Source organism: Neoarius graeffei, chromosome 20 (assembly GCF_027579695.1).
Source record: "Neoarius graeffei isolate fNeoGra1 chromosome 20, fNeoGra1.pri, whole genome shotgun sequence".
In the NCBI taxonomy this organism is placed as follows: domain Eukaryota; kingdom Metazoa; phylum Chordata; class Actinopteri; order Siluriformes; family Ariidae; genus Neoarius; species Neoarius graeffei.
The window spans coordinates 48,807,315-48,820,728 of NC_083588.1; the positions used below are offsets into that span (position 1 = coordinate 48,807,315).

Below are 13,414 nucleotides of genomic sequence, written 5' to 3' on the forward strand. Positions count from 1 at the left end.
AAAGCTAGCAATGGTGCACACCTGTGGTATTCACGGCTGTCGTAATAGGTCAGATGATGAAGTCAAGAGGAGCTTTTATGGAATTCCCACTGTACAGGAGCACGAAGGCGAGCAAACAAACTCAGCATACAAAGGAGAACTCTATGGCTTGCAAGAATCAACTGCAAGGATTATCAGCCTTCCAAACACAGCAAAGTCTTCTCCGATCATTTTATAAGTGGTAAGTTGTTTAAATAAACAATCAATTGTGTTTAAGTTTGTTTTTGGAAACCAAAACATCATGTGAACAATCTCTGGAGAATGCCTAACTGGAACTGCTGAGTGTACGTTTACATTGTAATGTACACTTAATAGCGCTCGTTTGTCACGTTTCTATTTGAAACTTGTCACTTCACTCACTCACTATGGTGAGAATGGGTGCTGTGGTGAATTTGCATTTAAGCATAGAGAAGGCTCTCTCTGCTTCCTCCCCCCACTTGAACGGACTCTTGATAGAGGTCAATGCCATGAGAGGTCCGGCCACCGTGCTGAAGTCGCGGATGAAGTGCCTGTAGAAATTGGCGAACCCCAGGAAACGCTGGAGCTCTCGTCGCGAGGATGGGGTGGGCCAGTCAGCGACTGCCTCAAGCTTGAGGGGGTCCATCTGGATCCTCGCCGGGGAGATGATGAACCCCAGAAATGAGATAGAGCTCTGGTGAAATTCGCTTTTTTCCGCCTTGACAAACAGCTTATTTTCTAGCAGGCGCTGGAGGACCTGCCGGACGTGACCCTGATGTTCCTCCAGGGAGCGGGAGAAGGTCAGGATGTCATCCAGGTACCCAAAAATGAAGATGTTGAGGAAGTCCCTTAAGACATCGTTAACGAGTGCCTGGAAGACTGTGGGCACGCTGGTCAGGCCGAAAGGGACCACGAGGTACTCGTAGTGACCAGTGTTTGTGTTAAAGGCCGTCTTCCACTCGTACCCCTCCCTGATCCTGATGAGATGGTAGGCACTGCGTAGCTCCAGCTTGGTAAATACCTTGACTCCCTGGAGTAGTTCAAAGGCAGTGGTCATGAGCAGTAGTGGGTAGCGGTTCTTGACTGTGATGGCGTTGAGACCTCGATAGTCAATGCAGGGGCGGAGCGACTTGTCCTTTTCCATGAAGAAGAATCCCGCCCCTGCTGGGGAGGAGGAAGGGTGGATGATTCCAGCTGCCAAAGATTCAGAGATGTATTATTCTCCATGGCTTGCCTTTCGATGGGAGAGAGAGAGTAGAGTCGCCCTTTGGGTGGCGCCGTCCCGGGCAGGGGGTCGATTCCACAGTTATAGGGTCTGTGAGGAGGGAGGGACACTGCTCGGGTCTTGCTGAAAATGAGTTTTAAGTCCAGGTATTCCGGAGGCACGTAAGAGAGGTCGGGAAACTCGCTGGCTGAAGGCTGCGGTGGTTTGGCGGGAGGCAGAACGGAGTTCAGGCAGGAAGCTAGGCAGGACTGGCTCCAGCCTAGGATGATGATGTCTGCCCAGTTTAGGTGAGGGTTGTGCTGCGTTAACCAGGGTAATCCTAGGATGATGGGTACGTGGGGGTCGTTCATGACATGAAGTTGGATGGTTTCTGAGTGGTTACTGGAAATCCTCAGGGTGAGCGGGGTGGTAAGGTGGGTGATGGTGGTCAAGCCAGTGCCACTGAGTGTCAGGACAGTGAGAGGAACGTCGAGAGCGAGTAACGGGATTCCCAGATGCTTGGCGGTGGCAGAGCAGATCAGGTTCCTGTCCACCCCTGAGTCAACGAGGTCCTGGAGGTGGTGATGCTGGTTGTCATGGATGATGATGACAGGAAGTAATGGTTGATCAGTGGGGGTCTGGTTCCGAGCGTTGCCCACCTGGACCCCTCGATTCACTGGTGGGCTCGTCTTTTTAGCGGGCAGGCTTGGCAGATGTGTCCTAGCTGACCGCAGTAGAAGCAGGCCCCGGTGCTCCACCGGCATTGTTCTTCCTTCGGTGACACCCGAACCAGGTCTACCTGCATGGGTTCGACGGACAAGGCGGGAGGTGGAGAGGAGGTGAAGCTGGGGCGGGTCTTTTCTCTCCTCCATTGCTGGATCTGGGCGTCAAGACGGTTGGCGAGGTCCATGAGGCTGGAGAGGTCCGACAGCAGTTCCTGCGATACCAATTCATCCTTAATGGCATCGGACAAGCCGTGCAGGAACGCATTGACCTGGGCGCTCTCGTTCAAACCACACAATGCTGCCAACGTCCGGAACTCGATGGCGTAGTCCGAGGTAGACCGGGACCCCTGCCGCAGCTCCATGAGTTCTCTAACCGCCTCCTGGCCGGACAGAGAGCAGTCGAAAGTTCACCTCATCTCCTCGGAGAAATCTTTGAAATTCGAGCAAAAGGGTGCATCGGCGTCCCAGACCACCGTTCCCCACTCCCTGGCCTTGCCAGTGAGGAGCGTGATGGTATATGCTACCCGGGAGCGTTCTGTGGGGAAGGCCAGAGGTTGCAGCTCTAGGATCAATGAGCATTGAGACAAAAATGACCTGCAAGTACCTGGTTCTCCATCGTAGGGCTGAGGCGCTAGGAGTCTCGGCTCGCGGAGAGAGGCGGTGGCAGGAGCTGAAGTAGGAGACGGCTGGGCAGAGGTAGGCATAGCTTGATAGTGCTGCATCTGCATGGTGAGGAGGTTGAGTGAGTTGGACAGGGTGGCGAGGTTCTGAGTAATTTGTTGTAGGTCTTGTTGGTGGGTCCCGAGGAGAGTCCCTTGTTGCTGGACGGCCGTTCTCAGATGGGCGAGTTCTGCTGGATCCATGCTGGCCAGAACGTACTGTTAAGGGTGGTGGAGGTGTGGTGAAGTTTGGATCCAGAAGCAGAACACATACACAGACAGTAATCCAATAAATAAGGTGGGTTTAATCCAGGGAAAGGGCGTGGCAAAAAGGTAAACAAACTAGATGATGAAACAATAGCAAAAACAGTCCAGGTAAAAAAGGAGGCAAAAACTTGACAAAAAACAAGGCAGGCAAGGACAAGAAAAATGCTAGTGCAAAAAACCATGAACAAGAAAAACGCTAGAGAGAAAAACCATGAAAAGCATACGAGGCACAGAAACGGCTCAAGTAAACAAACGAGACGTTCTGGCAAAGTCTGTTTCTGAGTACGGCGTTTATAAAGGCAGCGGTGAAAACCAGGAAGTGAATTCAGGTGAGCGCTCGCTGAACGGGGAAGCAGGCAGGATGGAATTCCTGTCCTGGATCCGGATCGGCCTTGACGCGGGAGATACGCAAGCTCTGGAGCGGATGTCCGGGGCAGAGCATGACACCCTTAGGCCATGGCTTCCCCAGCTTTTCATAAGATCAAGATACATTTCTCTATAAAGCACTTTTTAAACAATTTTGTAAATATTTCATATTACACATACATTGAAAGAACTTTGAACAAACTGGGCTCTTATTACTCTGGACCATTTCACCAGTGGTGAACTGTTACTATTAGAGTTGGGACTTCAGTTCAGCCAGAACTTAGCCAGACACCACAAAAAAAGCAACAGGGCAAAGGATTTTGCAAGGGATTAGCGGCAGGCTGCCAGGTCGCGCCGTTATGTGTAGTCGACGGTGTTGATTTTAAAAGTAACTAAGTAAAATACACAGGGAAATTAATATTTAAGTCTGCGTGAAAAATACTGTAGCTAGCGTGCAGCGTGGAAGAAGAGTCTGGAGACAGAAATCTTAGTTTCTCGGTCATTAGCCTGTGCTACTTGCGTGGAAGAAGCACTGATAGCACTGGCTTGACCGATTTATTAGCATTCACTAACACGACTGATGAACGCTACACCGGCTGGAGGTGACTTCACTGCTGCGCTGATGTAGCCTGGCTAACGCGACTTCAAAGCTCTCCGAGCATTTGGTCTGGCCAAGCTATTAAGCCAAACCGTTTCCCAGAGCCCGTGGTTGACCCGCCTCCCTGAAATGCCTCAGTTTGCTACTGGTCGAAGCCAGAAAAGGCTGTAACGAAGCTTAAACCAATCACATCACTCTTTCCTCTGACATATGTGACGCGACGATAGGATTCTCGCTGAGCCCCATTGATTTGGCTACCAGCGGGGCTAACTGGTAGATTAAACTCTTACCGAAGCCGGTCGGGAGCAAGGCGAAAACGTCCTTCCTTTCAATAAATACCTCCAGGGCTGCTCTTTGCTCCGTTTTCAATGAGAACTTCCCGTTGAATGCTTTCAATACAGCATCTACTGCTGTGTTAAAGGCTTGCCGCTGCTCCATGTTCGTGATGTGAATGAAGTGCTTCCGGCATAGATTCTGTAAACAATCTATGGCTTCCGGTCGCAGTTCTACTACGTCACTGCCTTGAACACGCCTCTACCCAGGGCCGTTGGAGATGCTCAAAGTTGATTGGTTCCCGATTTTTCGGGAGCTTGGAAATGCTGTAGATAGCCTGCCTGGCCAGACTAAGCTCGGAACAGGCCCTCGTGTTGCGTCACGCTTAGGATGGGCGGGCCCAGGCTAGCGCTGATGGCACCGACTCGCAGTTAAGCTCGCATTGGTCTTTGAGAAGGCCAAGCGCGATAAGTTTTTGGTCCCTCCCACTATAAATCAAAATCTGATTGGTTAATTCATCTGTCACTTCCTACATAAACATACACTGCCATGGCCTTCTGTCCCGGCAATGAAGTCCTAACCAATGAGTGAGCCAGCTCTAAACTCTTCTCTGCCTAGAGACAACAAACAAAACAATCTCACTGGATAACTCGATTTTAATGTTTTCAGGACAGTAATCTTTCATTTCTGAAGCAAATTTGATAGAAAATGAGGCCAAATTATAATTAAAAGAGAATAATTATAATGAAATTATGTAAGAATGAAAGCTATTAAAGAATGAAAGAATTAAATATAGCATTTGAAATGCTGACATATTTGGGCCTCTCTGAAGGCCTGGAAGGCCCTGACGGTTCCCCTCTGCATTTCACTATAAACATAGTTTTGTGTGATTGCAAATGTTTTCTGTAATGCTTTATTTTACAGTGCCCCCCACAATTATTGGCACTTCTTGTAAAAATTTGTAAAAATGGTTCGAAACAATCCACCTTTTGGTGAAGTAGTTGATTCCTATAACCATTCTGGACCACTCAAATTGTGGTTGTGCCAAAGAGAAAATTAAAAAAACAAGAAAAGTGGTGAATGCAGCAAGTTCTCCTAAATCACTCATACAAGCCACTTAAGAATTAATCTGTTTGCATGAGTGGTTCTTGCATGAAGCCCATTGTGAAGCAACAGTTGTTACACCAGAACACTGTTTAATGTGTGATTCTGATTGGTCAGAAGGTGTTGATTAATTTTCAATTCGCAAAACAAGAGCAATGGTTCAGCTGCAAGCTTTACACTGAAGTGTTAAATCTGATATATTAACTTTTCGATACAGGGACAGAGCATAATTGTTGATATAGTGAAGTTCTTTGAAGAAAATGACTATTTAGCATGTTTTGAATGACTTTCCAGTATTAATGCTTTGTAACATCACAAGTAATGCTGTAACTTTCTTTTTGGCACTCACAGGACCCCACATGTTGACACAGTCCTCCTGCGTGTTCAGGAAGTTGTTGGGCTCAAATGGGTGCCAGAATGTGAAGATAACAGGAGTGCGGTCTGTCCACTCAAAATTCATCTGCATGGCGGTATCATGTAGTCCAATCCACAATTCTTCTACATCTGAAAAACCAAGAAAAATAAACATATACACTACAAAATTTTGATAAATCATTGTTTGCATTAGTATGTGTCTATGTTTTTCTACCTCTTTTCATGTACATAATTATAAACTCCAGCTCCGGGAGTGTGTGGATGCTGATTAAGTGGGCATCCATCTTCTGGCAGGTTTTCTCAGCATAATTCCAGTCCAGCTTTTCTGAGTTTAACCTGTAGCAGCCAGCCTGGAAGTTTTGCCAGCCAATATCACACTGGTACTTTCCATCATTTGTCCATGAGTCTAAAAACATACAAACGTGGGTGAATACAGAAACAGGCATGCATGCATGCAGAGGAAAACCTGTCAGGAAAAAAGTGCATGGTCTATAATAAATGCATAGAAACACAGGTGGTTCAACAGAAACGTGTTCACTCTATCATCCAAAGATCGCGATTTCAAATCCCGATGATGCCACAGCCATCTGTGGCTGGAAGTTCAAGGGAGCAAAATTGGCCGTGCTCTCAGGAAGAGAGGGATGGTGTACTCTCTCTCTCTCTCTCTCCCTCTCTCCCGTGTCAATCACAGTGACACTAGCCAATCGCGGGTATCTGTGAGCTCACGCATGCAGCAGCGGGCGGGTAACGCTTTCCTCCGGGTGTGTTACACTGCCCCCTGATGTTTCACGAGCAACAGCTGGAAAAGATTTGGTTGACTGGGTTCACATGTTGGCCTTTGCCCTCCCTGTTTAGTAGCTATCATGTGATAGGGGAGAGCTGACTGATGGGTAGGAATTGGTCATGAGGAAATCTGGGGAAAAAATGTTTAAAAATGCATAGAAAAACACACCTGTAGTGAAAGGGTCAAGGGTGGCATTGGGCCGTTTCTTGCAGATGTAAGGCAGAGCCATGGAGCACTCTCTGTTCTGCCACCGCCCTGAGCTCTCGGTGCGGATCACACCACAGTTATAATCGTTCTCATGGTTTGGCTGGTCTACAACATACACAAACAAGCATTATTCGGATCAGTTCTGCATGAACCAGAAGCTTATCTGCAGTCTCTCAGGCGGCAAATACAAAGGCAGGGTTTCACACCAATTCTTTGAAGTCACAGTGAGTCAACACTGCCTTATGAATTCCCAGTAATTAGTAAATGAATTGTGCCATTGTTCCACTCTAGAGATGTATATGAACATGTGTTTGAAGGGGTGTGGCTTTGCAGGCAGGGATCCACTCACCTGTCTCCCAGTTGAGGTATTTGAGTGGAGCGGAGTCAGACCACTGCCAGCCTCCGTTGAGGTCTCGATCATTCAGACCCATCCATAGAGTGGAGCTGTAACCAGTGAGGAAACCTGCAGGAATATCACATACATGTACAACACAAAATATATTTATAAATTCAGGTCATAAACAGGTAACTGACTTTCTTCGTAAACCCGAGTTTTTTCACGTTTCCCCCAATGTTCAGGAATGTTTTGAGGAACTGAAGATTTAAAGCAGGGATATTCAACTAAAATCTGTAAATGTCCAGTTACATAAAATTTGTTGCTGACATTAATAGATATAATAGTTCTGTCCACAATTCTTGGCACTCTTTGTAAATATTAGTAAAAAATGGTTTTTAAAAAATCCACCTTTTGGAGAAGTAGCGTCATCTCACACTGAAAAAAATGAGGAAAAAAATCCAACCTTTAATTGAAATAAATTTATTCAGAGAAAAACAAATCCCTCATTAAGAAATAATTATTTTCAACAAAAACACATGTGCCACTATTACTGGCACCCCTGGAAATTACAGTGAACACAATATAACTGAAGCATGTTTCCTATTTAAATTGTAAATTTTTGAGTTGATTGGAGTGTGTAGGAACTTTTAAGCTGTAATCCATGACTTCCTGATTAACTGGAGTACAAATATGAGGTGACAAAGATAAGAGAACACACAAACCAAATGAGGGAGAAGTGTGTTGACCTTCGTAGGTCAGGGAATGGTTATAAAAAATAGCTACTTGCCTGAAAATGTCCATTTCTACTGTTAGGCAATAATTAAAAAGTGGACATCAACTGGAACTGTTGCAAACTTGCCTGGAAGAGGACCCAAGTTTATTTTGCTGCTAGGTACAGTAAGGAGGATGGTAAGAGAGGCAAAAAAAATCCCCAAGGACCACTGTTGGTGAATTACAAGAAAAAGTAAAATCTTGGGGTTTCCATGTCTCCAAAACCATCAGACGCTACCTCCATGCCAAGAGATTATTTGGAAGGTGTGCCAGAAAGAAAAAAAAAAGCCTTTTCTGTTAGTTAGTTAGTTAATTACAAACGTAAACACCTGGCGTTTGCAAAACACTACTACAACTTTGACTGAAACTGTGTTCTGTGGTCTGATGTAACAAAAATGATGCTTTTTGGCAATAAACACTCAAGACGGGTTTGGTGTAAAAAGAAAGATGGCTATAATGAAAAGAACCCCATCCCAACTGTAAAATATGGTGGAAGTTCTGTGATGTTTTGAGGCTGTTTTTCCTCCAAAATCCCTGCAAACCTTGTTCAGGTTCATGGCATTATGAACTCCATGAAATATCAGGACATGTTAAATCTAAATCTGGTTGCCTCTGCCAGGAGACTAAAACTGTGCCGTCATTGGATCTTTCAGCAAGACAATGATCCAAAGAATATGTCCAAATCAACACAAAAATGGTTCGCTGACCACAGAATCAAGCTTCTGCCCTGGCCATCTCAGTCCCCTGACCTGAACCCCATTGAAAACCTGTGGGCTGAGCTGAAGAGGAGAGAGCACAAGAGAGGGCCGAGGACCCTGGATGATCTGGAGAGATTGTGTAAAGAAGAAGGGTCTCAGATGTCCTGCTCTGTATCTCGAACCTTATAAAATGTTACAGGAGACTCAGTATTGTTTTACTGCCAAAGGGAGGCTGTACAAAGCATTACATGCAGGGTTACCAATAACTGTGGCACTAATCTTTTTACTAATCTTTACAATGGGTGCCAAGAATCGTAGAGAGCACTGTATCTGTTTCTTACAGATCTAACATGACTGAATGGTGACACCAGTTACCTTTTAATGACTGTAGTGAGATTATTGCTATAAAGAAGACAATTCAAAGCTTTTATGTTTTGTTTTGTAGTGGTGCACCATAGACTCCAGACAGATGAAACATATCTATTCTGAATCAGAAATGGTAGAATACATAAATGTGTACTCTTTTGTACACTCAGCCATCAGGAAGAAAAATCAGCCAAGGTTTCTGCAGTAGAAATGAAAATACTCCTGAGGTTCCTGATAAGGTTTCTAAGGTTGAACCATGCCTCCATTATCATTATCACACCCCACCCCCTTCTCTTTCTTTCTGTCTCACCATTAATGTAGCTCTGCTCCTCCACCTTGGTGATGCTCAGCAGTTCTGCCCCCTGCTGTTGGCAACTGGTGTGAGCCTCCTCCCATGACAGGGTGGCCTGGAAATTAAACTGGTAGCAGTTATCCATCAGAGTGTCTGTGTCCCAGAATGTCTCACAGTCTGCACCTAGAAACAGAGAGACAGACAAAACAGGCATGTCCTGACTGGGCCAAACTATTGAAATGCCAGCTGGTGACATTACAGGTATGTCTGAGTCACATGAATGAAAACAGCCCAGATGTCTGACAGAAACAATTATTATGCACAGTTTTGTCTGTATTTGTTTTGGCTTAGTATTTGGTTTTTGCAACCACATGCATTGGTTAGAAGGACAGATACGATTTATTTTTTATTTTCAAAAAATTGGATGCATTTCCATTTTCACCAGGGCTGCTGGATTGCACAAGATGGGACATCATTAATGTTGTCTTTAAATGAATATCCTTGTGTTAATATACAACCCCAATTCCAAAAAAGTTGGGATGCTGTGCAAACTGTAAATAAAAACAGAATGTGATAATTTGCAAATCATGGAAACCCTATACTTAATTGAAAATAGTACAAAGACAACATGTCAAATGCTGAAACTGAGAAATTTTTATTGTTTTTAAAAAAATATATGCTCATTTTGAATTTGATTAGAGCAACACATTTCAAAATAGTTGGGACAGGGGCATGTTTACCACTGTGTTGCATAACCTCTACTTTTATTAATACACTGTAAACATTTGGGAACTGAGGAGACCAACTACTGTAATTTTGAAAGAGAAATCTTGTCCCATTCTTGCCTGATATACAATTTCAGTTGCTCAACAGTTTGGGGTCTCCTTATTCATACTTTGCGCTTCATAATGCGCCAAATGTTTTAAATGGGAGACAAGTCTGGACTAAAGGCAGGCCAGTTTAGCACCCAGGCTCTTTTACTATGGAGCCATGCAGTTTTAATATGTGCAGAAAGCAGTTTGGCATTGTCTTACTGAAAGAAGGAAGACCTTCCCTGAAAAAGATTTTGTCTGAATGGCAGCATATTGCTCTGAAACGTGTATATATCATTCAGCATTAATAATGCCTTCCCAGATGTACAAGCTACCCATGTCATGTGCACGAATGCACCCTTATACCATCACAGATGCTGGCTTTTGAACTGTGCACTGATAACAAGCTGGATGGTCCCTCTCCTCTTTAGCCTGGAGGACGTGGTGTCCATGATTTCTAAAAAGTATTTCTACTTTTGATTCATCAGACCTCAGAACGATTTTTCACTTCGCCTCAGTCCATTGTAAAAGAGCTCGGGCCCAGAGAAGGTGGCGGTGTTTCTGGATATTGTTTATATCTGGTTTTAACTTGCATTTGTGGATGCAGCAATGAACTGTTTTCACAGACGATGGTTTTCTGAAGTGTTCCTGAGCCCATACCGTGATTTCCACTACAGACATGTGTCTGCTTTTAATGCAGTGTTGCCTGAGGGCCTGAAGATCACAAGCATCCAATGTCAGTTTTCAGCCTTGTCTCTTGTACAGAGATTTCTCCAGATTCTCTGAATCTTTTAATGATATTATGTACCATAGATGATGTGATCCCCAAATTCTGTGCAATTTTACATTGAGGAACGTTATTCTTAAATTGTTGCACTGTTTGCCCATGCAGTCTTTCTCTTTCACTGTTTGCCCCTCCACATCTTTACTTCTGAGAGACTTTGCCTCTCTGGGATGTTCTTTTTATGCCTAGTCATGTTACTGACCTGTTGCCAAACAACCAATTTTTTTTTTTTTAGCATGACACAAATTTTCCAGTCTTTTGTTGCCCCGTCCCAACTTTTCTGAAACATGTTGCTGACATCAAATTCAAAATGAGCATTTATTTTTCAAAAAACAATAAAATTTCTCAGTTTCAACATCTGATATGTTTTGTTTGTACTATTTTCAATGAAATATAGCGTTTCCATGATTTGCAAATTTTCACATTCTATTTTATTTATGTTTTACACAGTGTCCCAACTTTTTTGGAATTGTGGTTGTAAATAACAGGTCATTTCAGACAAATGGAATTTAATTTGATTCCAGTTTGAGATAGTTTCCAAAGAAATCATCAATCCAAACATCTGGCTACTTTTGCAAAGGTCAACGTCTTCTGTATTGAAGAATTTCCCATGGCAGAAAACTTACAGATTGGGAAAATCACAGAGACTGGAGATCATCCATCAGTGTTAAATAAGCATCTCTTTACAAAACATATTTCTGTATAAAAGATTATTTTTACTGTTTGTTACACAGTACATTTATTAACACATTTGGTGAAGCATCTGCCAAAGAAGTACCCTGAATGAGTTGTTACTATAGAAACAATAATGCATTAGTATGAAAGCATTAATATAAACTTGTGATTTGTCTTCTTGCAGCTGGAACTACCGTCCAAGCTGTTGTTACAGAAAATTAATTAATACCTTCTGACCTATCAGATCTGAGAATTCAACAGTGCTGTGGTATTATGCAATATATCCTAAGCAGACTGTACTCACTCTTAACAGGACAGAATCCCCAGCGTTCATCTTTGCCATAGTCATGTGTGGTGGCACACCACAGATGGCCGTCCTCTCTCCCTGTGTTGGTGCAGCTGTGAAACCAATGACCATCATATAGGAAAGGCAGATAACACGGTTGCCCATGAGAATTTCCCTGGATGGTGTAGATTTCTGTAAAGAACGGAGTACTTAATAATTACCTGACAAAAAAATATCCCTGCATACATTAGGGCTACTGGATGTTTCTTGTTTTATAGACTGTAAGATCTTGTTTCAGTTGGTAAATAGCCATTCAGGAATGGCCAAATACACATCAACTGTTGCTGCAACAGAAGTAGAAATTATTATGCAATGTCAGTGTAAACAACGCTGACAGAATACACCAGTAAAGAAATCATTACATTGTGAAAGAATTACAAAGTGCTTTTTTTTCCTTTCCAAGAAAGGCTCATCTTATCATCTCAAGACATATTATGCAACAAAAGACTCAAGAATCAAGACTCAGACATATGCACAGATCTGCTAATTAGTGCCACATCACTTTAAAGTGTGCTTTAAAAACATTAGTCCATGCTCTCTCTTCTCTCCCCAAGCTGTCTTAAATCACATATCATCACCTAATACTAGATTAGTACTGTACATTAAATAGACTTTTAAATGGATTTGGACATGACAGAATTTGTAAATTGTACCATTTTATAATTAAAGGTGCAGTCAGTGACTAGCAAAGGTTAGCAAAAGTTCTAAACAGGGCTTTGAACCAGAATTTTTTTCCTATTGGTTCCGAACAGAAACGGAATTTTAACGTTTCCGGTTTTGGGTTCCACCATTAAACAGACGTTCCCGAACCGGTTAGAACAAAAAAATTTTGTTTCCGGAACGGTTAATTACGTTCCCTGTCAGCGGTTTAACAAATGGCTATACAATTATGTCTCTGTCTCATTCAGCTTAAGCCAAATGTAGGCTAATTCTATTACAACCTTCATTAAATAAGACAAGAAATAATTCAAAACAATTATTATTTCAAATATTGGCGATTTGGATTCTCAGTATGTCTTCCCATCTACACAAACAGAAAAAGTGCCAAAAATGAAAGATAATTCGTTTAGTGTGTTACCAAAGGCTAGTCAGGCCCTATAGAGGGCTACCGCATGACGTCACCGCGCCGCGAGATTTTGTTAGGCGCCATATTGGAAGACCAAGTACACATCTATGCAAGTACATACATACATACATACATACATACATACATACATACATACATACATACATTCATAAAACACACTACACCTGAAATGTAGCCAGGGCCGGTTCTGCCCTAATCTGGACCCGGGTGCAACATTGCGCAACCCCCCCCCAAAAAAAAAAACACCAGTCTAAATCAGGACAACCATCACATAATTATAACTATAAACATTTTATATCAACTATTTTAACTAAATGGGCTATAATAAATAAGCCTGCAGGCAGCCACGGCAGGCTGCCTCAGAAAAGTAACCATTCAATGACACAACTGAAAGCCTGCAGCCACGGCGGGCTGCCTTAAAAAGTAACCATTTGTCCTACCTTAAAACTCGTTTTGCATTTTCTGCCTCCTTTTTTGTATTTTCGACCCTCCGTTTATTTTCTTTCCTTTTCTGAAAACCCGATTTGTGTCCAGACATTTTGTTCTGCTACCAACGAACTAACTCGTCAGGTCTCGTCTCTCGAGTCCGCGATGATTCCCGTGGGAAGGGCAACAATTGATACATTTTTACAAACAGCCAATAGGGAGGTTGCATCGTTCAGGCTCTTCTTTGCTCAGACACGAGAT

General features: G+C 43.3%; 1 protein-coding gene across 1 annotated transcript in view; it reads right to left on the minus strand.

Annotated features, from left to right (window-relative positions):
- The window catches only part of mrc2 (mannose receptor, C type 2), a 97,189-nt gene that overhangs the window by 36,378 nt on the left and 47,397 nt on the right, over window positions 1-13,414 (minus strand). The window contains exons 3-8 of the mRNA XM_060901888.1: window positions 11,599-11,772; window positions 9,042-9,206; window positions 6,909-7,022; window positions 6,521-6,664; window positions 5,783-5,974; window positions 5,543-5,697 (exon numbers count right to left, since the gene is read on the minus strand). Of these exons, the coding sequence (XP_060757871.1) occupies window positions 5,543-5,697; window positions 5,783-5,974; window positions 6,521-6,664; window positions 6,909-7,022; window positions 9,042-9,206; window positions 11,599-11,772 (944 nt within the window). The remainder of the gene's footprint in view (window positions 1-5,542; window positions 5,698-5,782; window positions 5,975-6,520; window positions 6,665-6,908; window positions 7,023-9,041; window positions 9,207-11,598; window positions 11,773-13,414) is intronic.